This window comes from Eretmochelys imbricata, chromosome 11 (assembly GCF_965152235.1).
Source record: "Eretmochelys imbricata isolate rEreImb1 chromosome 11, rEreImb1.hap1, whole genome shotgun sequence".
NCBI lineage: Eukaryota > Metazoa > Chordata > Testudines > Cheloniidae > Eretmochelys > Eretmochelys imbricata.
Window position 1 is genome coordinate 60,563,527 of NC_135582.1, and position 26,926 is coordinate 60,590,452.

Sequence of the window (26,926 nt, forward strand, 5' to 3'; positions counted from 1 at the left end):
TTCAATATTAGCCTGAAAACGAACTGCTGCAAGCAAAATGGAGCTCCAGTCTAAAGTTTCTGCTTATCCTGACAAGCACTAACATGGAATCTCATTAATTCCTACATTCATTTTCAAAGAACGTGACCAATTTTTGGTTTTGCTTTTCTTCATATTTTATGTCCAAATGACATTTCTGTTTAGCAATACAGTATAGATTTCCATGGTGCAGCAGTGAGTGTCTATTTGAACAATGTGTTAAATGGGCTTGTAGAGAGGTTTCTTCTATCCCCCGCAGCAACCTTGTTGCTGTGTCTTTGTGATCCAGAGCTGAGAGTAGCATGATTTGCTAGAATTTGGGGGGTGTCAGTCACAAGTACCAAGAATCCCTTGTCTTGCACTAAGAAGAAAATTAGGGCCTCCATTGTGGCTTGCAAAGAGTCTTGGGGAACTTGAGGGTTATGTCTTAATGAACAGCCCCATCTGTCTGGGGCTAATCTGACCCCACACCAGGTACCTGGCTTTAGTTATGACCCTACCACCGCCAAACTGGGATGGGGGCAGGTACGCTCATGTACCTGAATCACACATCATCCACTCACCTAATTACAACAAGATTTACATCATACCCTAATTCTGCCAATCCGTTAACACTCCTCTTTAAGAAACTTGTTGAATCACAGTAAAGCGCTCCCAGCAACCTGAAGAGCATGCAAACAGCATGAAGATAAAAAGATACAAACTTGCCCAACCAGATTTAATTTATAATTCAAAATAAAAAAAATTAGAAGAAGTTACTGTACATGTGGGGGAGTGCGTTCTCCAACATGCTGCAGGTGATCATGTAATGAGGTGTTAAATCTCTCCCACTCTTAAAAGGATCAAAATGTAGAGGTGAGCTCTACTTGTTCCCTTTTTAACAAAATACTTATTCTATTTAACAATACAATGAAAAATTCTGTCTCTACAGAGGAGTAGCTGGGTAATTCTTCTGCATCTCTACCTGCTTTATAGTTTTACAGCTTCTGTAACTGATGAATAAAATGGCTCCTTGTTAGAATAACTGCTACTCTAATGGCATATACTGTAAGCCAGCTTCAGCTGTGATTACCACCTCTGCAGCCCCTCTAAAGTACCTGCAGTTACAAACAAAGGCAGAATTTGGCCTGTGCTTTCTTATCTAAGGCCTAATTGAATGAATAGGCTGTGTCCTGCCTGTGGTATCGGCCTTTTGTGCTGCTCTGTCAGTGCAAAGTGGCTATAAAGCCAGTTTAACCAGGTACCCAGGGATCCTCTCAGCTCTCTCACAGCTAGTCTACTGGCTCTGTCTTTCCTGGCCTACCAGAGAGGGAATAGCCTGTAAAAAGTGGATGTGACTGGAGTACTCCTGTGCTCTGGCCCTTGGAACCACAGGCAGCTTAGTGCAATTTAGAGTAGCCCTGAGGCTGTTCAAAGTTGTGCTGGGAGCCAAACGTGCCCATGCCTTTCCCCAGGATCAGGAAGTCACAAAGACAATGTAAAACCACCTCTGCTCCCTCCCCATTAGTCCTGCCTCTAACTGGCCAGATTAGAGAGTCTGGCCTGAGATGTACAATCTTCCTGAGGGTTAATGAAGGTCCTGTGAAAGAGCCAAGGTACTATCTGTTCTGAAGTATTTTCAGGAAATTAACATCTTCACATTGACGTAAGGTAACTCTTTTTTTGGGGGGAAGGGGCATGCAGGAAAGTAACTAGTCTGATCTAGCTTTGCTTGTCTTGTAATTTTGTCTTGATGAAACTGAGCCTTTTCAGTGTTGATCCTGAACAGCTCGCCATATTTTCATACAACATTGAAAATAGCCATAAAACCAAGGCATCAAAGATAAAGTGACTTTCCTCTAATGCTCTCCACAGCACCCTTAATACTTTCTCTGTAGTTTGGGACTATACTGTCTGACATTATGATTACAGTTTCGATGTTGTTTCGATGTCTGGATTAGAATCTGAAATCCTCTCTTGAAAAGCATGAGGAAGTAAGGTTCTGTATTTTAAGGCCGCTGTCGTGAGACATAATACGATCTTGCCCATTGGGTAACTGTAGTCAAGCGTTGAGGAGTTCATCATCTGAGCGCCCAATGGCATCTGGATTTGAAAGGGGATCCAGGTCTGCAAACAGACTGAACCAGGCTGACATATCTTGGTTACTGCTCGCCATAGCTAGAAAAAATATCAAATAAAATTACATTCTTGAACTGCTCTTTGACCCAACCAGACCTTTTAAGTAATAAAATATTTAAGTTGGCCTTATCACATTTATTTAGTAAAATGAATTGGATAATTGCTATATATTCTCTTGAATCAAAGACCATAGAAACTGGACTAAATTAACAACTCCATTAGCACTTCAGAACAGCTTATTCGATAATGAAGATAAATTATTAGCTTATCTGCTATTCCACAAAGTGCATGAAAGCTAATTTTCAATAAATGCACTGTAAAATGGTTTGAAGTGTTACTGAAACAAAAACCTTCATTAGTATCCCCCCAAAAAACAGTTCATAATGCAAAGATGAAAATTTAGACACAAAATCCACTCCAAACTTTTTCTCTGCCCCTTAAGTATATGCAGTACATTACTGGAGTGTGTCACTGTGGCAAACGTCAAATACTATATGCTAAGAGTGTTTGTTTTTCCTCTTGAAAAATAAAAAAATTATAGGTCCAGTTTTGTTCCTATGCCAAGTGCTTCTTAGTGTTCTGTCCTGCTGCCCATCGCTATAGTATCTGATTATCTCATTTGGATGTTGAGAGTAGGGGAAAGAAAATAGATTTGTGCCATTTTTGGCATCTTCTGAGGCACAAAGGTCTGATTTTTTTCTAAAATAAGTTTGTTTTTTCCCCTACTTATTTTTTACATGAGAAATTCAGGTCTTTTCTACCCTGTTTTTCCTGGAAGACATCATGGGCATTTGGAGAACCAGTAGAATAATGACATCACAGGTACCAAGACTGTGAGAATGCATTCCCACATTTCTCTCCATGTGCCCAGAAGGACAGACAAGTTTTCCAACAATTCACTGGGGAAAAAATCACAGAGAAGCTCAGTCTACTGAAGCACGAAACCATGGTGTAGCAGGGTGGTTACCTGCTCTGGCCCTGACAGGGCTGAGGCCAGCCCTGGGACAGGGCTGGGGCTGTAGGGGAAAAGCCCAGGCTGATTAAGGGAGCAGCCACAGCTGTGGCCAGCGCAATCAGGCCCAGCTGGCCTGTATAAGAGGCTGTGAGCCAGAAGCCCAGTCAGTCTCCCTCTGCTTGTAGAGGGAGAAGGGTCTGGCTGTAAGGTACAGAGCAGGACACTTAGATTGGAGCAGGGCTGGGGAAGGGCCAGAGGAGCTGGGAGCTCCAGACTGGAAAGCCTCAGGCTGCAGGCCTGACTACTTGCCGAATAGGTGCAGGGTTGCAGTGGGGCAGCCCATGGGTAGGCGGAGGCAGCAGTTCCAAAACCCCCTTGCCTGTGATGAGTGGCATATACACTGCAGTCTGCCCCCAATCCAAGGGGCTAGGTGGGGACTGGCAGTAGCCCAGACTGAGGTGAGGTGGGGTTAGAGGGTGGAGGTTTCCCTGGGTGGGGAGACCCAGAACCTGAGAGTGTGGGGGTACTGCCAGGGGGGCAGCACCCCAGAGAAAGGGACCCGGGGCAAGCAGTAAGGTGGATCACCAGCCTGTAGAGGGTGCTCCAGTGGCTGGACGAGCTAATTCCCAACGACTACCATCAGGAGGTGCCGCAGGGGTGAGTCCGAAGCTTTACACATGGGATTTGCTTCCAGAAGTCCTAGCCCCTCACCTCAGTGAGTACAGCACGAATGAGCACATAATCAAGTGGACATAGTTGGGTAGGGCTTTGCAGTGTGGCCACGCAGATCTGGGGTAGGCCAACCAGGGTGCTCCCTGGCTGCCATCTGAGTTAACTCTGTAGTGAAGACATACCTTAAGTAAGCAGTCTTACTGATGCACATTGAGGAGTAGAATCTAGTTCCCTTTCAAATTGTATTACAGTGAAAGGCACACTTCATTTGCATACAGATGCAACCACGGACGTTTTTTGTTTTGTTTTTTAAATCAAAACTCTGTGGGTTTTATAAATTTAGTGAAACACTGGAACATTATTATATATAAGGTATTTATAACTTCATTTAAAAAAAATTAACTCTGGTTATGTAAGCATTAATTTCAAATAAAACAGTAGTAAAAATTATATCATCCCTATTGAAGAAAGCTCCCTTCTTGCTCTCTGGTTGGATTAAATCTTCTCACTGTAAACAGCATGTAAATTCTCTGGATCAAGCGAAACATGCAGACACATGAAACTGAGAAGGGTTTGTTATACACCAGCACATGCACTGCAGTTGCTGTATAGACTCTCAGCTCTCCAAGTTACTTTGGACTCTACATCTGCTGACAGCAAGACACTGGTTGATATAGCCAGTAAATTACTGAAAATATGACCATAAGTGTACAGTATCTTTTACAAGTCAGACCCCCAAATTCCAATCCCATTTTGAAAGTGTTTACATTAGTTACTGGTGAGCTGGTATTGATATGATGCTACAGTCTTTGCTGGAAGATACTAGCATCCAACCTTGAAATAAAGTACAGAAGGATAGTGTTCACAGATCCATCTGCTAAAATAAATATCCAGGTTCTATTTTAACTGCTCAGTACTGAGAGATGTGGACAAACATATTGCTACTTTCAGAGTTATCTTGTCTCTCCCCAGCAAAGTATTCTGTTTGCAATAATAAACCAAAAATGTTACATATGAAACACTGCTTATGAAGAAACCTCGCTTCTGCAAAGATACAGAAATAACTTACATGTTGGTGGTATCTTTGGAGTGCTGTGTGAAGGGAATGGCTGATTACCAGGCAGTGAGTGGGTAAGAGACTGCACAGATTCTGAGTGAGATGTCCAGCCTTAGAGGAAAAAGTAATGGATTACCGAGCAACAACCACATACCAAAGATATTGTAAAACATCATTTGAGTGCAACATATAGATCCCACATAGAACACTCAGTGGCAGATTAATGATTTTGTTGCCTCTAGGCCCTGAAATAATTGCCGTTGCCGTGCCCTCCCCCACCCCCACCTGCGAGCAGCTCCCTGCCCCAGCTCACCTGCACTTCGCCTCCACCTCCTATTCTGAGCGCGCAGCCGGGTCCTGTTTCTCCCTGCTCCCTACCAGTGCTTGTGGGCAAAACAGGTTTGCAAAGGAGGGGAAGAGGGAGGGAACACAGTGCGCTCAGGAGAGGGGGCGGGGATTTGGGAAAGGGTACCAATGGGGCAGGGAGGGGGCGGGGAAGGGGTGGAGTTGGGCGGGGCCAGGAGCAGAGGGCACGAACCGGTGCTGGGGGAAGCAGCCTCTGGCTGCTATTATAAATTTGCCGCCCCAGGCCTAGGCCTTGTCGGCCTAGGCATTAATACGCCGCTGAGAACACTGATTATGTTGTGGTAAATGCAATGAACTATGAACTTGCACTAACGCTGATAGGATTCAGACTTTTTGCTTTGGATAGCCTAAGGATATATTAACCACCTACAAAATGTTAAATGTATCAACAGTAATCCCCTCCCACTTTTTAGGAGAGTTCTGGATGTCCCACAGTTGCAAACATGCTACAGTGTGATACTTAATATTCCCAAAGTATATATCATACTGCTATTTCTGTTCTTGGTTACACAAGTGTAAACCAAGATAAACTGAAGGTAATCTGGATTTACACTTTTGTGTAACTGAACACAGAATTTGCCCCAACATTTTCGTTGAATTTTCTAGAAGAAATTGGAAATTCTAGGGTAACTCAGACTCAACAGTTCAGTTCAAAGTCTGTATCTGACATTTTTTACTATATTATAAAACGGTAGAAATAAAAGGCAGAAAATATAAATATTTAAAATGTCTAAACTGTGTGTATTTTATAGATAGAGTGTGTGGTCACCAAAAGTAAGGACAGTGGAGATTTTTCTCAACATGTGCTATCAAGTTAGCAGATTTCGCTCATATTTTGTGGATTCAAAAGCACTATTGTATACATGACAAATTCAGGACTTGTGCAAGTTTTACCCACATAAATAATCCTTTTTCATGTAAGCAGTCCCATTGGCATCATGAGGGCTATTCACATAAGGTTGGAAGATCAAGACCTACCTTAATAAATTGCAGAGCTACATGTTTCCAAATCTGAATTAATAGATTTTGGTTATGTCTATAAATTGCCAGACGGTAAGCACACTATTTTTGGAAAGAAGCAAAATTTTGTTATTGGAAAGGGTGATGATTTACAGATTTCCTGGCTGGATTAGTTAATATTCTGAGCTTCATCACAGCAGTACTTGCCCAACCTCTACTGCAATATCATTACTGCAAGAATGTTCTTTTTAGTCCCTAATATCTTTGCACCCAATTTTTTTCTATGGAAGTTTTGCCAGTATTGTCAAATGGAAGAAGCACCTGGCCTTTTGTACAAACATAAAAAAGATATCTATAGTTTGAGTATTTCAGATGCTTACTACTGAAGCTTCCAGCAGCATGAAGGCCAAGGTCAAAGAGCTGTGAAGGTAGGAATCCAGATGAACTAGGCAGAGGTTCTGAATCTGTAGCAGGATTCTGTGAAAGGAGACTGGTATGAGGACTCCCAAACACATTTTGACATTCCTGGACGATCTCTCCAGCACTTGCAGAATAGGGACTCAGTATGTTATCCGGGAATGACAGCTCTTTGTCAAAATCTTCTCCTTCCAAAGAATCTACCAGCAGATTGCTTGAAACTGAAGGAGGAAAGAAAATAAGTGGGAAGAGCATTTTTTGAGAAAATAATAGCATAGACTGTGGTCTTTATGATTACTAAATTCCTGCTAATTTTTTTTATATCAAATGAAGGGTCATATTCTGCTCTTACAACTATGTACCCATAAGTTCACTCTGACTTATACTTCCGTTATTGAAAGCAGGATGTGGCCCAAAATATGAATTCATATTGCATGGAAGACAAGATAACAAGATAGACCCTCACATCTGCATGTGGTTTTACTGAAGTTAGTGGGTCATAAAGGGTGGTAGCTATGTTGGTGGGACATACTCTCCCACCAATATAGTACTGTGTACATGAGCGCTTATGCCCCCAGAACTTATGTCACTCAGGGTGGTGGTGGGGGTTTAACACCCCTGAGCGACACAAATTTTGCAGACATAAGTGCTAGTATACACGTGGCCTTCCTGTGGATGCCTGAGACTCCAAGTGGGCAGTGGCTGCTCCTGTGAGTCAAAGCCATGTAAGGGCATGTGACTTGCTCATGTGACCTTGGATTCCATCTTGTGCCTGTACTTTTCCACAAGCTGTGCTGTGGGCTTTGTTTGGGACAATGAAATTTCATCCACATGGGAAAGGGTATAAAGACCCTGGAAACATCTGTTTCACTTCTTTGGACTGGACTTCTAACAAGGAAGCTCTAAACAAGGACTGATGACCCCTCAAGGTGTTTGGCTACTTTCCAGCATAGGTGCCAATTCTGTGGGTGTTCCAGGGCTGGAGGACCCATGGGGAAAAATTGGTGGATCCTCTGCAGCCACCAGCAGCTCCCCACCCTGCCGTCCCGCCCCAGCTCGCCTCCGCTCCATCTCCTCCCCTGAGCGTGCCACCACTCCATTTCTCCCCCCTTCCTCCTAGCCCTTGCTGCCACAAAACAGCTGTTTCACATGCCAAGCAATGGGAGGGAGGGGGGAAGAGGGGGAACATGGTGCTCTCAGGGAAGAGGCGGGGCTGGGGTGGGGTTTTGGGGAGGGGTTGGAATGGGGGCGGGGAAGGGGTGGAGTCGGGGCAGGGCCGGGGGGGCACGAGCACCCAACGGCACCAGGGAAAGTTGGTGCGTATATTTTCCAGAGAGACTTCTGCAAACTAGCAGTTTATTCCACCACTGCTTCAAACCTGATATAAGAAATGTGCAATCACTTGCATTCATGTGATTTCCTTAACCATTGTAACTCTCTCTCTTTCTTTTCTCTTATAAATAAACGGTTAGATTTTAGTTACTAAAGGATAGGCAGCAGTGTGATTATTGGGTAAGAGCTGAGTTACATACTAACCTGACTTTGTGGCTGATTTCTTGGGATCAGAAGAACCTTTACTTTGATTAAACTGGTTTTCAATAACCACTCATCATTAAGTCTAGTGTCTGGGTGGTGAAATAAGTGCTGAAATGCCTAAGGTGTCTGCATTTTTGACTTCTTGTTAAACAGTGTGATGAGCCAGAAGTTTACTTTTGTTACTAGCAAGGTATATCTTATGGTTGAATAACAACCACAAGTCTGGGGTAAGTCTGCCCTGTTTCTCAGAAGTTTGTCCTGAATCTGGTATCCTCAGCTGTGACCCACTGAAACACGGTGACACCTTGTCTTTAAAATAACACCACACATATACCCAGAACTGAACAGGGTATTCAAGGTGACTATGTGCTATTGACTTACTGAAAATAGTATACTGCTATTGTGTGTATTTTCTCTCCTTTTTAATACATCCTAATATCCTTCTGCATTTTTTACAACAGGTCAATGAGGTATTTTCATTGAGCAGTCCAAAGTGAGTAGAGATCTCTTCCTGAACAACTACAATTAATTTATAACCCAGCAATGTGTGAGAGTAATTCAAATTGTTCCTTTCTGTGAGACTCTTCAGCACCCAGAATGGGGTCTCTGTGGTCATGTTACACCACATCCCAGCTTCCCTAATGAAAGGAGGCAATACTTCTCTGGGAGGTAGAAATATAGGATGCAGAGGAAAGGGCAGTCAAGGAAAGGAGGGAAAACAACTACACCTAGTTCTCAAAAGCACATAAAAGGCAGGTAGTCTCCTAGGAAGGTTGTTGCTGGTAGGAGACTAGTGCTTTGGACTCCCCCAAGGAATTGTTGCAGAACATGGGTGTTTATTTTGCATTATAAACCTTGTTTGAATAAGTAGCCTGAGGAATTGAGGGCTTTTAGGAAGAGACTTAGTGAGTGTTGGCTTTAGAATAAATATTCAAGCCCTCCATAATGAGATTTTTTTCCCCCCTGTATCAAAAAGGGTCACTTGTGTGTGGGAGAACTTTGAAATTTGGCCTGGCCATTCTCCACTGTGCATTCTCTTTCACTTATCTATGCTCAATTTTTATGCCACAGTGTTGCCCAGTTGACTGACTTTATTGGGTCTCTCTAAAGTTCCTGAGTCCTTCCTTGTTTTGACTAACCTAAATAATTATCATCTGCAATTGTTGACTGCACTGTCTGTTCCCTTTTCCAGATTATAAATAAATATATTCAACACTATTCATCCCAATATGGATCCTTGGAGTTATCCCACTTTTAACCTACTTTCATGTTGAGAATTGAACATTTCTTAGTTTCTAATCCATGACCAAACTTTACTTTTCTCCCTATGACTACTTAGTTGCCTTAATTGTTTGTCTCTCTTGAGAAACTTTTAAGTGAACGAAGCAGGTCAGTGAACAAGGTAGGTCTTTATTTGGCTGAAAAAACAGGAACTTCTTAGGTCTTTTTCTATACACGGGAATTGCCCTGATTCAACAAACTGTGTAGATACAGGGGTGTTGACACTCATGTTCATACAAGGGCAAGCTCGAGTTTGTACCCATTTCACTAATTGAGGGCCATATAAACCACGATTAGCTCAATCCATCCTAAGGCTGGCTGGCTTGCCCTTGCCTACACTTAGGAGTCAACTCACTGGTGCAGCTACAGAGACAGCTAAATTGGGGCTATTCCATGTGTGTAGACAATGCCTTAGAGACAGTATGGCTGGGCCTTGTAAGACAGCTTCATTTAAGTGCAGAGGAGTAGTGCAGGGGCTAGAGATTATCAGACTTGCCGCTACAGTAGAACCTCAGAGTTATGAACACCTCAGGAATGGAGGTTGTTCATAATTCTGAACAAAACGTTATGGTTGTTTTTTCAAAAGTTTACAACTGAACATTGACTCAACATAGCTTTGAAACTTTACAATATAGAAGAAAAATGCTGTTTTTAACCATCTCAATTTAAATGAAACAAGCACAGAAAGAGTTTCCTTACCTTGCCAAATCTTTTTTTTTAACTTTCCCTTTATTTTTTTAGTAGTTTACGTTTAACAAAGTACTGCACTGCTTTATCCTTGTTTTTGTTTTGTTTTTTGATCTTTGCTGTTGCCTCACTGCATACTTCAGGTTCCAAATGAGGTTTGTGGTTGACTGGTCAATTTGTGACTCTTAGATTCTACTATATATGTTCCTTTACCTGCTACTCTTTGGATCATACACTACTTGGCAAAGATCCTATCAATTCACATGTAAATTCATATTTAATGTTTGTTTCAGTATAATATGGTTGTCTACACTAAGCCATACTAAACTGGGAGGAGTGGTAGATACGCTGGAGGGCAGGGATAGGTTACAGAGGGACCGAGACAAATTGGAGGATTGGGCCAAAAGAAATTTGATGAGGTTCAATAAGGATAAGTGCAGGGTCCTGCACTTAGGAAGGAAGAACCCAATGCACAGCTACAGACTAGGGACCGAATGGCTAGGCAGCAGTTCTGCGGAAAAGGACCTAGGGGTGACAGTGGACGAGAAGCTGGATATGAGTCAGCAGTGTGCCCTTGTTGCCAAGAAGGCCAATGGCATTTTGGGACGTATAAGTAGGGGCATAGCGAGCAGATTGAGGGACGTGATCGTTCCCCTCTATTCGACATTGGTGAGGCCTCATCTGGAGTACTGTGTCCAGTTTTGGGCCCCCACTACAAGAAGGATGTGGATAAATTGGAGAGAGTCCAGCGAAGGGCAACAAAAATGATTAGGGGTCTGGAACACATGACTTATGAGGAGAGGCTGAGGGAACTGGGATTGTTTAGTCTGCAGAAGAGAAGAATGAGGGGGGATTTGATAGCTGCTTTCAACTACCTGAGAGGTGGTTCCAGAGAGGATGGTTCTAGACTATTCTCAGTGGTAGAAGAGGACAGGACAAGGAGTAATGGTCTCAAGTTGCAGTGGGGGAGGTTTAGGTTGGATATTAGGAAAAACTTTTTCACTAGGAGGGTGGTGAAACACTGGAATGCGTTACCTAGGGAGGTGGTAGAATCTCCTTCCTTAGAAGTTTTTAAGGTCAGGCTTGACAAAGCCCTGGCTGGGATGATTTAATTGGGGATTGGTCCTGCTTTGAGCAGGGGGTTGGACTAGATGACCTCCTGAGGTCCCTTCCAACCCTGATATTCTATGATTGATCTCAGGTAGAGAGGTGGGATGTAAGTTTGTATGTGTATTTCTAATTAAGGACATCCTGATGCTGCACTTTTAACTATTTTTTTTTAATCTAGGACTTTTTTTTTTTTACTATGACTGATCCCACGACACCACCACAAAGAGCTGATCATTCTGTAAAAGGGTCTTAAAAATAAGCTTTCACAAAAATTAGACAATTTAAAAAAAAGTGTTTAATTTGATGTTAACTTGCTCCATATACTGAGATTTCTTAACTTTCTCATGGCTAAAAAGCTTAGATTCATAAAGCTTGCTCATCCGAAATTTTTTGTCTTCTGTCACAGAATAAAACCGGGGGGAGAAGGCCTATGTCTAGAGAACAGCAGCACAGATTAAATTCCCGGAAGAATGGATCCAGTTAATCACTTTTTATTTTTTAAAAAGTTCATATATAAAATTTAGACAGTAAATAGTCCACTGTAGAGAAGGTTATTATTATCCTACATTAAAAAAAATGAACTTTACATCTTCATAGTGTCCTTAAAAAGGATATTGATTGATTTGATTTTTAGTCTCCACTGTTTCGCAATATCCTCTTAAATAATAACAATATTTTCTGTACCCATCAGTTTCGTTTTGTTTTATATTAGGCAAATATAGATATTTTCCCTCTATCCCCCTCGCCCCCCAGGTGGATTTCACCCTTTGGAATAAAGAATATGTCCCTCTTTAAGAAGCACCTACATTTATTTAAAAAACAAACAAAAAACAATTATCATGGCGGGTTCAGGTAGTTCAACACTTCCCATTGTAACACTGTTTTCAGTTCCTTATAACTTTGCCAAATTTTAATTGTTCAGGCTGAAATTTCCCAGGCTACATGTCTGCCTCAGCCTGAGCCTTTTGGGAAAATTCCATCAAAAATAGTTCAACCCTTCCCCAGAATGAGATTAGGGAAAAACACATTCTTTTGCCCATTTTTCCAGTGTCCTTACTATGTATCCTCTCTGTCCACAGCCTTCCCCAACAGCTGTACCCAGAGGCCTACATAATACAATGGGCATGGTATTGCTCCTCTATTCTCCCCCTCAACGTGCGCACGCACACACCCAAGGCAGATTTCACACTTTGGAGTGGTACTCCCCCTTTTAAGAAGCACCTTATATTTACTTAAAAAATAAACAAAAAACAGGAAATATATGAATGGAGTGAAAAACATTGTTTTTGTTGCTTGCGAAAGTAGTGGCTTCCCCTCCAGTAAGAGTGGGAGATTTATTTTTAAAGATGGAGTACCAATATGTAATCTATGCAGCTATTTAATAGAAACAATTTAGATTGATCTGCAGAAGCTATTGGTTAGGGCCTTCTCATACAATTTTAGAAAGAGCTCTACATTGAGATTTATACCACATATGGAGTTTATAATAACCAAAGAATAAATTCCTTTGTATCTACAACCATAGAATAAACTGTGTTTAGTGCTTTTGGCTTCCTCAATTTCCTTCTAATCCATCTCCAGTGGGACTACTGCAAATGTTCCAATCCTCTGAGCAGCTTTCTATTAGCTGCTGTTAAAAGTAAGAATAGAAACTTAAGTGTTTTCTCAATCTTCTTCCCAAGTATGGATCAGGTGAAAACCAAAAGTCAGATTCTTCTCTATACCTGTTCTACTCCACTGTATCTCCACTAACTTTAATGGAGTTACTCCTCGTTTATAGCAGTGTAAGAAGAGGATCAGACACAGGGACTGCAAATTACCCTGATCCAAGACTGGCAATAGTCAGTCTTGGATGAGGAAGTTACTCACCTTATGCAGTAACGATAGTTCTTTGAGTGTCCTGATGGGTGCTCCGCTGTAGATGTATCTGCATCCCTGCGCTGCTGATCAGAGAACTTGGGTAGCAGTGTCCGTTCAGCCTGAGCATGTGCCACCCCATCATGCTCTGCCATGAGACTAGCCAGTGCTGCGTGTGTGAACCGTCCTCAGTTCCTTCCATACTGCAGAGTCATTGACAAGAACTCCAAAGCAGAGGGGAGGAGGGTGGGTCATGGGGCATCCTTAGGAGGACACATCTTGAAGATCCATTGTTACTGTACAAGGTGAGTAACTTCCTCTTCTTCTTTGAGTAGTGTCCCTATGGGAGCTCCACTGTAGGTGACTCCCAAGCAGTACACCGCACTGGAGGCTGGGGCTTCTGAGTTGAGTCTATTATAGATAATAGCACCATGGCACCAAATCTGGCGTTTGCAGCAGAGTCCCCCAGGATGGCATAGTGCTCTGTAAAGGTATGTGCAGATGCCCAGGTAGCTGCTCTGCAGATTTCTGATCTAGGGATACCCTTGGAGAAGGCAATGGATGAAGAGACCAATCTCACAGAGTGTGAAAGTATCGAAGATGGGGGTGTTACACTGCAAATCTGGTAACAGAGTTTGATACAGTTCAAGACCCATTTGGAGAGTTCTTGAGCTGAAATCGCTGTGCCTATCTGCAATGGAAAGTTGGCTAGATTGTCAGGCTCAACGGGTAGTGATCAATGGCTCCATGTCTAGTAGGCAGCCGGTGTCAAGTGGAGTGCCCCAGGGGTCGGTCCTGGGGCCGGTTTTGTTCAATATCTTCATAAATGATCTGGAGGATGGTGTGGATTGCACTCTCAGCAAATTTGCGGATGATACTAAACTGGGAGGAGTGGTAGATACGCTGGAGGGCAGGGATAGGATACAGAGGGACCTAGACAAATTGGAGGATTGGGCCAAAAGAAATCTGATGAGGTTCAATAAGGATAAGTGCAGGGTCCTGCACTTAGGACGAAAGAACCCAATGCACAGCTACAGACTAGGGACCGAATGGCTCGGCAGCAGTTCTGTAGAAAAGGACCTAGGGGTGACAGTGGACGAGAAGCTGGGTATGAGTCAACAGTGTGCCCTTGTTGCCAAGAAGGCCAATGGCATTTTGGGATGTATAAGTAGGGGCATAGCGAGCAGATTGAGGGACGTGATCGTCCCCCTCTATTCGACATTGGTGAGGCCTCATCTGGAGTACTGTGTCCAGTTTTGGGCCCCCACTACAAGAAGGATGTGGATAAATTGGAGAGAGTCCAGCGAAGGGCAACAAAAATGATTAGGGGTCTGGAACACATGACTTATGAGGAGAGGCTGAGGGAACTGGGATTGTTTAGTCTGCAGAAGAGAAGAATGAGGGGGGATTTGATAGCTGCTTTCAACTACCTGAGAGGTGGTTCCAGAGAGGATGGTTCTAGACTATTCTCAGTGGTAGAAGAGGACAGGACAAGGAGTAATGGTCTCAAGTTGCAGTGGGGGAGGTTTAGGTTGGATATTAGGAAAAACTTTTTCACTAGGAGGGTGGTGAAACACTGGAATGCGTTACCTAGGGAGGTGGTAGAATCTCCTTCCTTAGAAGTTTTTAAGGTCAGGCTTGACAAAGCCCTGGCTGGGATGATTTAATTGGGGATTGGTCCTGCTTTGAGCAGGGGGTTGGACTAGATGACCTCCTGAGGTCCCTTCCAACCCTGATATTCTATGATTCTATGGAGAGGAAGAGTCTCTGAGATTTTCTAAAAACTCTTGTCATGTCCAAATAGAAGGTCAATATGGTTTTCCTAATATCCTGATGAGGTTTGGGATAAAAGGTTGGAAGGTGAATGAGTTGGTTCATGTGAAGTGCGGAAGTCATCTTGGGAATGAACTTCGGATGTGGTCTAAGCATGACTTTGTCAGGGAAGAAAACTGTAAAGGGTTGTACGCCATCCGAGTCCCTATTTCCCTTATCCTTCTTGTCAAGGTGATGGCAATCAGGAACGCTGTCTTCATGGAGATGTGAGTTAAAGGACAAGTGGCCATGGGTTCAAACGGCGGTCTGGTTAGTACTAGGTTGAGATCCCATTGTGGGGCAGGAAGCCTGGGTTGAGGAAAGAGGTTCACTATGCCTTTGAGAAACCTCTTAGTAGTCGTGTCGGAGAAAACTGAGTACCTTACTACCTGTAAGTAGAGTCATCGGTGGACATAGCACTTGTTGTGACAGGTAAGGATACCATTTCTGGGCCAGCCAGGAGCAGTCAGTATGATGTTTGCTTTTTATTTTCAAGAGGACTTTCACAGGGAATGGGGGAAAGGTGTAAAGAAGGCCCTTGTCTCATAAGAGGAGGAGAAAGTCGCCCAGGGAGTGTTGTCCAATCCCCACTCTGAAGCAGTACTGTGGACATTTCTTGTTTTGGTAAGTGGCAGACAGGTCTATTGTCTGTGTCTCCCATTGCCCCCATTCATGGTCATGTGGAAATTTGTGACTGAGACTGTCTGCTGTCGTGTTGTGCACTCCCAGTAGGTAGGCTGCTGATAATCTGACATTGTGGGAAATGCACCAGTTCCATAGCTTTCGTGCTTCCATGCACAGGGAGGGTCATCTAGCCCCTCCTTGTTCGTTTATGTAATACATGCAGGCCATATTGTCCATCATGACTTCTGTGTGCATGCCTCTGATCAGCGGGATGAAGTGAGCACACGTATTCCCTGACCACTCCGAGTTTGAGCTGGTTGATGTGAAGGCATGTCTCAGATGGAGACCATTTGCCCTGCACTGTGCGATTGCTGAGATGTGAGCCAAATCCTATGAGGGATGCATCAGTAGTCAGGGGCAGGCTGAACAAACAGGATTCCCGTGCAGACATTTATTGGGTCTTTCCACCAATTCAGGATTGTTTGATTTTGCTGGGCATCAGTAGTAGCTTGTTTATGTTCTCTGTTCCATCTGTAAACTGAACCATGCTTGGAGGCATCTCATGCTCAGTCTGGCATGAGCTATAACTGATGTGCCTGTGACCAGATGCCCCAGAAGCTGGAGGCAGTGTCTAGCTGAAATTTGGGGTCCTCATCCTTCAGATGACCCCTCTGGATGTCGCTATGATCGCATTACATATGATGGAATATCTGGTTTTTGCATTGCTTTTTTATAAACCTAGGGAACTCCATCCCTAGAGCACAGTCCATCATATGTACTGAATGAGACTTCAGTCCTATGGAAACAATAGTATCATAATGTATATGCACAAGGACGCTGAAGTAAGATTGTACAGGCATATAGTTAGCTCACGAAAGCTTATGCTCAAATAAATTTGTTAGTCTCTAAGGAGCCACAAGTACTCCTTTTCTTTTTGCGAATACAGACTAACACGGCTGCTACTCTGAAACCTGTTTAAAGATATAGTATGCAAGATCAGGACTATAAAATATACATTGGTGTGTGGCAACCTAATGGTTTTATAGGCATGAATTTGGAGTGACTTAATTACTTGTGTCACCCAATCAAATTACCTGAAATCCAAAAAATATATATCTTACCTGCTTCACTTTCCAAATGGATAGAAGTTTCCTCATCCAACAAATTTAACCTGATTCAAAAACCAAAGAGAATTTGTCAGATCGAGGGCTAAGATGCAAGATGTGTTGAAATGTTAGTGGCTCAAGACTAAAGAGAGAATTAAGACCTACTTTTCCTCTTGCTAATGTTGGTTTTACATTTACGATTTCAGTGAGGTAGTTCTGGCTTTAGACTGGTATAAGTGAGAGGAAAATCTGGCTCCTTGTCTCAAAATGTATACGGCTAAAGCCAAATCTTGAAAAGACTGAATTCCCTTAATTCCCAATAAGTGTTCAGCACTTCTATAAACTACACCATTTATTAAGTGCCTAACTATTGATTTAGAAGCCTAACATTAGGCAGTCATTTTCAGACCATCCTGGCCTGTGTTCATTTTGTATTTTTCCTTTTTAAATTAAATTCTCTGTGCTTGGTGAACGTAAGGTAATGGAAACTGATCAAGACAATGAAGTGAGAAAATGGTATTGACAGATATATAGAGAGTAACTCATATGAGCTAATATCTATTTACTATATCTGTTTTGTTTTTATTAAGATGGCAATAGGTTCTAAAACATGTTACACATTGACACATTTCTTATAAACAATTGTGTAACTTTGGCAAAGTTGTAACATTTTTTGTTTAACATATATAAATTAATAAACAAGTTATCATCAAAGAAGGTCTAATCTTGCTAAGAACACTGACTACAAACAATTATTTTAACCTAACAAGGTGAGATGTTGTTTTTGGTGGAGGGGGAAAAAAAAACAGAAATAAAAATATCAAGAAAATGCCAAAGTGGAAAAAGAATGAAAAGGGTTATAAAATGCAAGCTGGAGAAGAAAGTAAGTGTATATATTATTATTTATGAATACTAGGAAGCAGAGACCCTCTTCCTAATGCCCACACCAAACATGTTCAACATGTGTTTTTAATCCTCTACAATTTCACATAATTTTACTTCCTGCTTACTTATCAAGGTTTGCACTGATGGTGTCTTTCTCTATCTTCTCTTTATGTTCTTCAGTGGGATTGTTTAGGGAAGGCTCCTGTGGTTGCTGAGAAGTGGAAAAAATATATTTTAAGAGAGGGAACTGATGATATCTACAAATTCACCTCTCCAATCTAATGATTTGAACACAGTAATCTGTGTAGCAGTAAGTTTTCTCTCAATTACCTGATTGTAACAACCATTTTTTGTAATTAAGAAATTCTGGTTATACTTTATGATACTGTGACTGTAGTTACACTGTAATATCACAGATGCACTAAAATTTTGGTAATACTTTATATAAAGATTGATTAATAGATATTTTAGGCATGTTCCAGACATGAGTAGTATGTGTTATAGATGGTTATGAGCACATCATTAGACGGAGTTATAAGTCATGGATAGTAATAAGCAATCTGTTGGGCTCTATAATACTCTAATAATTAACCATTTATTAAAATATCACTTATTTATTAACCCCTTATATATTCCATTTTTATAAATAGAACCTTAATATAAAGTGTGACCACAGGGTTTTTTGTTTTTGCTTTGTTTTTTAAATAAAAATCAGATAAATTAACAACTTATTTATCCATTTGACAAACTTGCAAAATGAGCATGGGGAAAGGACTTATTTGTGCCAGACTTGTCAGTAATTTAATTCTAGACATATATATTTCAATGATTATTTGAATCTGAAATTTACTTCTCCAAAAAAAATATATTTTCTTTTCAAGAACCTTGTATCTTACAGAAATAACATGAAAACTTCACCTCAAGTGCAACACAGTGATATGGGTGGACACCTATGAACTCCTCATGGATTTTGGACATCAGTCCTGCTGTCTTCTTGCAGAAGTGCAAAAGGGTTATCTGAGAAGGAAAAAGTCAAAGGAGATATTACACAGGCTTACTTCTGACAGCTATTTCTATCATTATTTTCCTGTCTCCTTTGACATAAGCAATTTCTAAACAAATTGGGAGTTCTTCCCAATCCTGAATCTCTCATTTCAGTAAGAATGATGTGTAAAGGCTGTTTCAAGATGGAAACGTGTAACTCTATACTCCCAGCCATCTGTTCATAGGACTTTGTATGTTCCACAGAGGGAAGAATTGCTGCTGAAACTACAGGCTTTTCTTCCAGATATTGCTGTGGAGAGGACTGGACATAGAGAAAATAGAAAAGTTCGCTAGGAGGAGGAGCACAGAATCTTCTGTTGAGAGAAAGATTGGAAAGGAGGATTTCTCTCTGTCCACGATATCTTTTGGAACAATTTTGCAAAACCCCTTCTGCCATTTTTTTTATTTAAACAAGGATGAAAATATATATTAATATGGACACTCTCCTCTTAACAAGAAGCCCAAAAATGTGCAAGATTCTCCATTTTGAGGGTTCCTGCCAGAAGCATGCTTGCTTGTGAAACGCTCAAGTGCCAGCACATTTGCAGAGAGCAGTAACCTAGGGCTGGACAGGAGGGACTCAAGACTCACTGATTTTTCAGCCTGTGGAGTTAGAGTGTAGCAGTGAAAAGGATTGATATGGGATGGGGGAAGATTTATCCAAACCAGGAAAAAATTGTTTGGGTTCAGTTTATTTCAAGCATCAGGTTCATTCTTATAACTTGAACTGGTTCTCTTGTCCAGGGGCCATTGTAATCCATCCAGAAGGCTTTAAGAGCTGCTCCCATGACGAATGATGAGCAAAGCCTTTTGGGTTCACTTCAGGTAGGAAGGCAGGATGGAGAATTAGGGTTGGGAGTTCTGAGAGTGTCGGCAGCACTGCAGGTGGCAGAAAATAAACACAGCTGAGCAACAGAATCTAGGCAGTACTTCTGCTCAGTTAGGCTTTGCATGGAAGCGCAAGCTCTTTGGTTAGAGGCTCTATTTTGATAGCTGAATCTGTGGAGACTGTTACAGTAACTTTAGGGACACAGTGAGAAAATGCCTATACAACATCAATGGCAACATTTGCCTTAAAAAAAAGTCCTGTTAATTAGAACTAAGACTCCCATCTTTATATAGCATATATCTGTTTCCACCTAAATGCATTTCTTCAATACATATTTCTAGTTTCCATTCCCTTCTCTCCTATTTTCAGCTCATTAAGGAGTTCTCTCCAGATGTTGCTAAAATTCAAAAAGCCCTGAAATGAGGACAATGGACACTGGTAGGTTGGATGGATCACAAACTTATTGAGCTTGATCCACCACAGCATTGCTTCAGCTTCATGTTGATGTAACTGCATGCATTTACTCTCTAAAACTGGAATACAACAAAGCCTCTTATAAATAGAAATTCTTCCAAGAAATCCCAAAGGAAGGTGCTAAAGCATTGTCTGTCCAAGTCTGCTATGTATTTCAAAACATAATCACAGTATTTATAAATTAATCAGTGTGTGTATTCAAATGCTTCCTTCACAATGGAGATATTGGCCATCAACTACGTCCTGTAAATATCAGAAGAGAAGTTGCTATCACCAGTACATTGCTGCTTATAAGATCTTGTTCACTTTTGTGCTCTGGTTTAACAACTTCATTCTCCCACATTATATCAAAAAGTTATTTTCCCTTCAAATGTCCAGTGTAAGGCATTCTGCAAATCTAACATAGATACCTGATAGATAGCAAGGTAATGAGACAACATATTGCAGCGACTAGCTCCCAGTAGATCCACCTTCTGACAGACATCCATTTTCAACTTGTCAAATTGGGCTTTGGTATTTTTCACTTGCGTCTGCACCTAGAACCATGAAAGTTGAAATACATAATAGCAAAAGGAGATCATAGGTATGTATGTGTGTTGCAGAAAAGAACTCCTGAAAATGTTTCACAGTCCTAGTATGTACAGCAGTCTTGTCCTGGAGCGTCTGTAGGAGTAATTTGTAGGCCCCATTGTATAGGTATTGCACATGCACACATACTGTAGAGATTGTCCCTGCCCTAAAGAATTTATAATCAAATGTCAAAAGCCCTATAAATTAGCTGCTAATTATGGTCTTGTCACTTCCAAAAGGAAAAAATATCCTGTTTATATGCAAGAAAGTAATGTTAAAGTTGACATAACATTCAGATAAACACTCAGGAAATTCAGAATTACAGTGCCCACAGCACCTTTAATTGCCCTCTTGCAGGAATACACTACAATCTGGTCTTGTGACTGCATACAGGGGCGATATCTGGTTTGTAGTAAGTAAGGAGTCTGACTTCCCTTCACCCCTCTCTTTGGTCAAGTGCTAAAAGAATAGTTGCAGGGAGGCTAGAATGAGGAAGGCAAGGTGCTACACCTGAGTTGGGAAATCTTTATGATATATATTTTTTGTTTATGGTAATGTGCTCTGATTTTTGCTGATAAGCACCTTCTTCTGCTTCAATAATCAAATGAATTTTTTTTTTAATTTTATCTTTTCTGACTTACTTCAGCAGGTTACATGTAGTGTCAGGGATTTTAAAGCAAGAAGGAGAATATGTGTACACTAACAATGTGGAACAAAAGAACCTGATGAAGTGGTAAGAGGAACAGCAGCAGAAATAACAAGAGAAGCAACATCAGCTCCAGTAATATATACAGCTGCAGTAGCAAAACCACCACCAACAGGAATTGGTGGAGATGATGAGGCAAACTTTGCTTGTCAAGGGAGGTGATCTGTCTTCTGTTACCCTTACAGGAGGAGGGTTCTTAACCAAAATGGGACCTCTGTATTATAATGAAGATCATACAGTACTCTGTTTTGTTCAGCAATACAAAATGTTATTTAAATTACTGACAATTATAACAAGTACAGTTTTTTCAATTACTGTATTTTATAATCAGTGAGTCACATTGCCTTGTGTTGTGTGACCACATGATTTACTGTAATCAAATACTCAAGACATGTCTCTACTAAGAAAACTTAAAAAATCCTCCTGGTGCATCCTAGTATAAAAGACAAGGCTGTGGTGGCCAGACACACCCAGCCGTGAGCCCTGTGCCTGGAGTCCAGGCAGTTCCTGGGAGCCTCGGTGAGCTGCTAGGCTCCCCACAGCTGAAATGTTACTGTACTTGATTTGTCCTTCTCTACATTTGCAACTAAACCGTGTTCAACTGCACCCATTGCTGGCAACAAGAAGGAAATAAATACTTTTCTGAACTTCTCCATTTGCTTGCAGGTGTCAGGATCCAGTTCTTGGGACACATCCTTCATCCACAGCAAGGCCCCTCTGTATTCTATGCGGGCCTGCTCCATACGATCAATTGTTAACAAGGTATCAGACACAGCCCTGTGACTGAATGTTGCCAATTCCTGCCCAAGGCGAGACAAGGGGGTACAAAGGGCTACCCTGGAGGTAAAAGAAAGGAACAAGTAGAATGGGTTATAAGCCAAATGCAAATACATATTAGGTTGTGGGGGGAGAGCTGGGAGGAAACGAAGAGTGAATTCCAGTAGGAGACAAGCTACAATTTTTGTGTATGTGTTACTATATGTTGTGGTGAATTCTTTCTTGCATGTAGAAAACGCCTCATAGGGCCTGACTCTGAAAGATGCTGACCACCTCCTGTAAGATGCTAGATGCCCTCTGAAGTGAATGGAGCTTGCCATTTTGCAGGATAAGACATAGGGTACATGACTACATTGCAGCCACAAGTGTAATTTGCAGCTCATGTAGAAGTACGCATGCTAGCCATACTCTAGCTCAGGGGTAGTCAACAGCTGGACTATGCGCCAAATTCGGACCATCAGATGTTTTTGAACAGACCAAGAAATCTTTTTATTTACTTATTATTATTATTATCATTATTGTTGTTATCTTTGTATTACTTTCTCTAGAGTCTGGACCTTGATTATACCTGAACCAAGAAATTTGGACCTTGACAAAAAATAATTGATTACCCCCGGTCTAGTTGTACAAACCCATCTGACCCTCCTGAGTACATACCCGCTTGTACAGCCTATGCTGAAGCCCATGCTGCTGCATCCTCAGTTCTATATTTAGTGAGTTAGATAGAAAAAAGCTAGCAAGAGTACATCTACACAAGCTGCCATTCAAATGTGTGGCTGCAGCGTACTCTTACCCCAAAGTGGTCAGACACTACAAACGCTAACATTTAGGAAAGAGAATAGTCGTAATTAACTTAAACGAAATATAGCAAGCCTCCAGGACCAGAAAGGATGCATTCATGTAGTATTCATTTGGAATTCCCAGGTTTCCGTACACAAAGAGAATTAAGATATCATACAATAGTAATGAGTAATGTTGTGCTCTTGGCATCACATACTAGACAAGCAGGTGAAGGTTCTGGTCCTGATAGCATGGGTGTATGTTTCTGCACACTAGCAGCAGTAGTGTTAAAAATGTCTTCAACCTCCAGCTGGCTGAAAGTGGGCATTTATAACTTGACTGCCTAACAGTTACGATTTAACACTGCCTAAGCAACTCTGTTCTAAAGGCCCTTTTTCAGCTGTTTGTTACTTTGCCAAACTCTCAGCTGTCAGACTGAAACTTGCCAGGTTTGGTCTCTGCCTATGGGTGGACTTTTTTGGAACGTTTGAACAAAACAGTTGTACCATTTTTTTTGAGAAAAGAGTATGGGAGAAAAAATACATCTTTGGCGTAAAGCATGTGTGACAAACCCACATATTACCAAGGCTGTCCAATGCTTTCCATTATAAGACCACATTTTCAGTTGCTTATAAATTTGTAACACACTAACCACTCAAATTTCCCATGCCAGGTGTATGCCTTAAGCTGAATTTTTTTGGAAAGTTTCAGCCAAAACGGTTCAGCCATTTCTGAGTATGAAGCAAGGGAAAAATAAGTTGTTTTGCCCATGTTATAAAAATTCTGATGAGCATAAGAATGGCCATGCTTAGTCAGACCAATGGTCCATGTAGTCCAGTATCCTGTCTTTTGACAGCAGCCGGTGCCAGATGTTTCAGAAGGAATGAACAGAACAGGGCAATTTATCGAGTGATCCATCCCGTGTCATCCAGTTCCACTTCCTAGCCATCAGAATTTTAGGGACACCCAGCACATGGGGTTGTGTCCCTGACCATCTTGACTAATAGCCATTGAAGGAGCTATCCTCCATGAACTTATCTAATTATTTTTTTAACCCAGTTATCCTTTTGGCCTTCGCAACATCCCCTGGCAATGAGTTCTACAGGTTGACTATGCGTTGTGTGAAGAAGTACTGCCTTATGTTTGTTTTAAACCTGCTGCCTATTAATTTCACTGGGTTACCCCTGGTTTGGTATGTTATGTAAAGAGATAAACAACACTTCTTTATTCACTTTCTCCACACCATTCATGATTTTATAAACCCCTTATCATATCCCGCCTTAGTCGTATCTCTTCTAAACTGAACAGTCCCAGTCTTTTTAATCTCTCCTCATATAGAACTATTTCATACCCCTCATCATTTTTGTTGCCCTTCTCTGTACCTTTTCCAATTCTAATATATATTTTTTGAGATGGGGCAACCAGAACTGCACACAGTATTCAAGGTGTAGGGTACCATGGATTTATATAATGGCTTTATGGTATTTTCTGTCCTATTATTATATCCCTTTCCTAATGGTTTCTAGCATTCTGTTATCATTTTTGATTGCCACTGCACATTGAGCATATGTTTTCAGAGCATATATCTACAGTGACTTCAAGAGCTGTTCTTTGACTGTTAACAGCTAATTTAGACCCTGTCATTTTGTATGTATAGTTGGGATTATGTTTTCCAATATGCATTTATCAATATTGAATTTCACTTACCAATTTTTGCCCACTCACCCCGTTTGATGAGATCCCTTTGTAATTCTTTGCAGTCTCCTTTGAACTTAACTATCTTGAGTAATTCAGTATTGTCTGCAAACTGTGCCACTTCATTGTTTACCCCTTTTTCCAGATCATTTATGAATATGTTGACCAGTTCTGGAGGGACTCCAGACACACTCTCCACTGTGAAAACTGACCATTTATTCCAACCTATTGTTTCCTGTCTTTTAACCAATGAGCGAACCTTCCTTCTTATCCCATGATTGCCTACTTTGCTTAAGAGCCTTTGGTGAGGGACCATGTCACCATTTCTGAAAGATTAAGTACACTTTATCCGCTGGATCACCCTTGTCCATATGTTTGCCGACACCCTCAAAGAATTCTAATTGATTGGTGAGGCATGGTTTTCCTTTACAAAAGCCATGTTCTCTCTTTCCCAACAAATTGTGTTTAATCTATGTGTTGGTAAAGAACTGAATTATCAATCATTTCAACCAATTTGCCTGGTACTGAAGTCAGACTTACTGGCCTGTAATTGCCAGGATTGCCTTGGGAGCCTTTTTTAAAAATTGGCATCATATTAGCTATCTGCCAGCCATCTGGTAGAGAGACTAATATAAGTGACAGGTTACATACCACAATTAGTAGTTCTGCAATTTCACATTTGAGTTCCTTCAGAACTCTTGGGTAAATACCATCTGGTGCTGGTGACTTATTACTGTTTTAATATAGCAAAAACTCCTTTACTGACACCTCATTCTGGGACAGTTCCTCAGATTTGTCACCTAAAAAGAATGGCACAGGTGTGGGAATCTCCCTCAAATCCTCTGCCATGAACACTGATGCAAAGAATTCATTTAGCTTCTCTGCACTGGCCTTGTCTTCCTTGAGCACTCCTTTAGCACCTCAATTGTATAGTGGCCCCACAGATAGTTTCACAAGCTTTCTGCTTCTGATGTATATTTTAAAAAAAACTGCTGTTAGTTTTTGTGTCTTTTGCTAGTTGCCCTTAAAATTCTTTTTTGGCCTGCCTAATTAAACTCCGACAAGTCAAATGTAAAAGTATATGTCCCTTTTTATTTTCCTCAGTAAAATTTGACTTCAAATTTTTAAAGGATGTCTTTTTGTCTCTGACTGCCTCTATTATTCTATTGTTTAGCCATTGTGGCATTTTTTGGTGTTTTTTTTAAATTGGGGTACACACATAGTTTGAGCCCCTATTATGGTGGTGGTAAAAAGTTTCCAGGCAGCTTGCAGGCATTTCACTCTTGTGACTGTTTCTTTTAATTTGCATTTAACTTGTCTCCTCATTTTTGTGGAGTTCCTCTTTTTGAAGTTAAATGCTCCTGTGGGGTTTCTTTACTTAGTATCCTCTTCCCCCGCAAGGATATTACATTTAATTACATTGTGGTCACTATTAGGACTAGCTGCTCCAAGAAGCAGCCATTAATGGTTTCTAGAAATTTTATCTCTGCATCCCATCCTGAAGTGATATGTTCCAAGTCAATATGGGATATTTGTAATCCCCCATTATTACGAGATTTTCTGTTTTTTGTAGCCTCTGTAATCTCCCATAGCATTTCACAATCACCATCCTGGTCAGGTGGTTGGTAGTACATTCCTACTGCTATAGTCCTATTATTCAAGCATGGAATTTCTATCCACAGAGGTTCTATGGTACTGTTTGATTCCTTTAAGATTTTTACTATAGTTGATTCTATGCTTATTTTTGCATATAGAGCCACTCCCACACCAGCATGACCTACTCTGTCGCTCCTATATATTATGTAACCTGGTATTACCGTATCTCATTGCTTATCGTTGTTCCACCAAGTTTCCACCTTTCCTTTGAAAGGCTCCGGTGCCTCCATGCTTTGGAGCTAGAACTTGAAATTTGGCAGGGGTGGTGGCCTTTGCATCAGGGATACTGACTTTGTTACTCTAGAGAAAATCTGTCCAAATTTAGTTAAGTAAAAAATAAACCCCAAAAACACCTTTGAAAAATTGGTTTGCACATGCTCAGTAGGGAACTGCTAGTTACACTGCTAAATTCACCACAGATTCTGTCTGCATTGGGCATGCTCCAGCAATTGCAGCACTAGGCTGCTGCAGGCTGGGCTGGGGCAAGCACAGAGCAGGGAGCCTGTCACTCCTGTGCTCTCCACGAATCTAGAGCGGAAAGTTGTTTGATTTGAATGCAGTGACAAGAGCTGGACCTGAGGGAGGTGAGGAAGTAGATTAGGACAAGAGGTTTGAGGTGGGAGACTGGGACTGGAGGTTGGTGGGCAGGGGGAAGAGGGACACTGGGAGTGGGAGCTGTGAAGGATGTGAATACTGGGACTGGCTGGGCAAGGAGACTGGGACTCACTGGACATAGATACTGGGAGCTGGAGAGAGAAATGGTATGGGGATGAAGAGCTGGGGGTAGACTGTGACTGGCCAGGCAAGGACACTGGGACTATGAACTGATGGGAGTGGGGGGGAAAGATCTGACAAAGAGCTGGGTTGAGTGGAGGGACTGGGACTAGCTGGGCAAAGAGATTGGCACAAGAAGCCGGGTGGGAGCACTGAGATT

The 26,926-nt window shown here is 41.5% G+C and overlaps 1 protein-coding gene and 1 long non-coding RNA gene across 2 annotated transcripts in view; one reads left to right on the plus strand and one right to left on the minus strand.

The window, feature by feature from the left end:
- Window positions 1-762: 762 nt before the first annotated feature.
- Window positions 763-26,926, minus strand: part of ICA1L (islet cell autoantigen 1 like) — a 57,611-nt gene continuing 31,447 nt past the window's right edge. The window contains exons 5-12 of the mRNA XM_077830122.1: window positions 21,723-21,921; window positions 20,219-20,344; window positions 18,380-18,478; window positions 17,587-17,672; window positions 16,592-16,641; window positions 6,527-6,784; window positions 4,833-4,931; window positions 763-2,175 (exon numbers count right to left, since the gene is read on the minus strand). Coding sequence (XP_077686248.1) covers window positions 2,060-2,175; window positions 4,833-4,931; window positions 6,527-6,784; window positions 16,592-16,641; window positions 17,587-17,672; window positions 18,380-18,478; window positions 20,219-20,344; window positions 21,723-21,921 — 1,033 coding nt within the window. The 3' untranslated portion in view covers window positions 763-2,059. The remainder of the gene's footprint in view (window positions 2,176-4,832; window positions 4,932-6,526; window positions 6,785-16,591; window positions 16,642-17,586; window positions 17,673-18,379; window positions 18,479-20,218; window positions 20,345-21,722; window positions 21,922-26,926) is intronic.
- LOC144272207 (uncharacterized) overlaps window positions 18,233-26,926 on the plus strand; it is a 35,643-nt gene continuing 26,949 nt past the window's right edge. The window contains exon 1 of the long non-coding RNA XR_013347509.1: window positions 18,233-21,846. This is a non-coding gene — a long non-coding RNA (uncharacterized LOC144272207). The remainder of the gene's footprint in view (window positions 21,847-26,926) is intronic.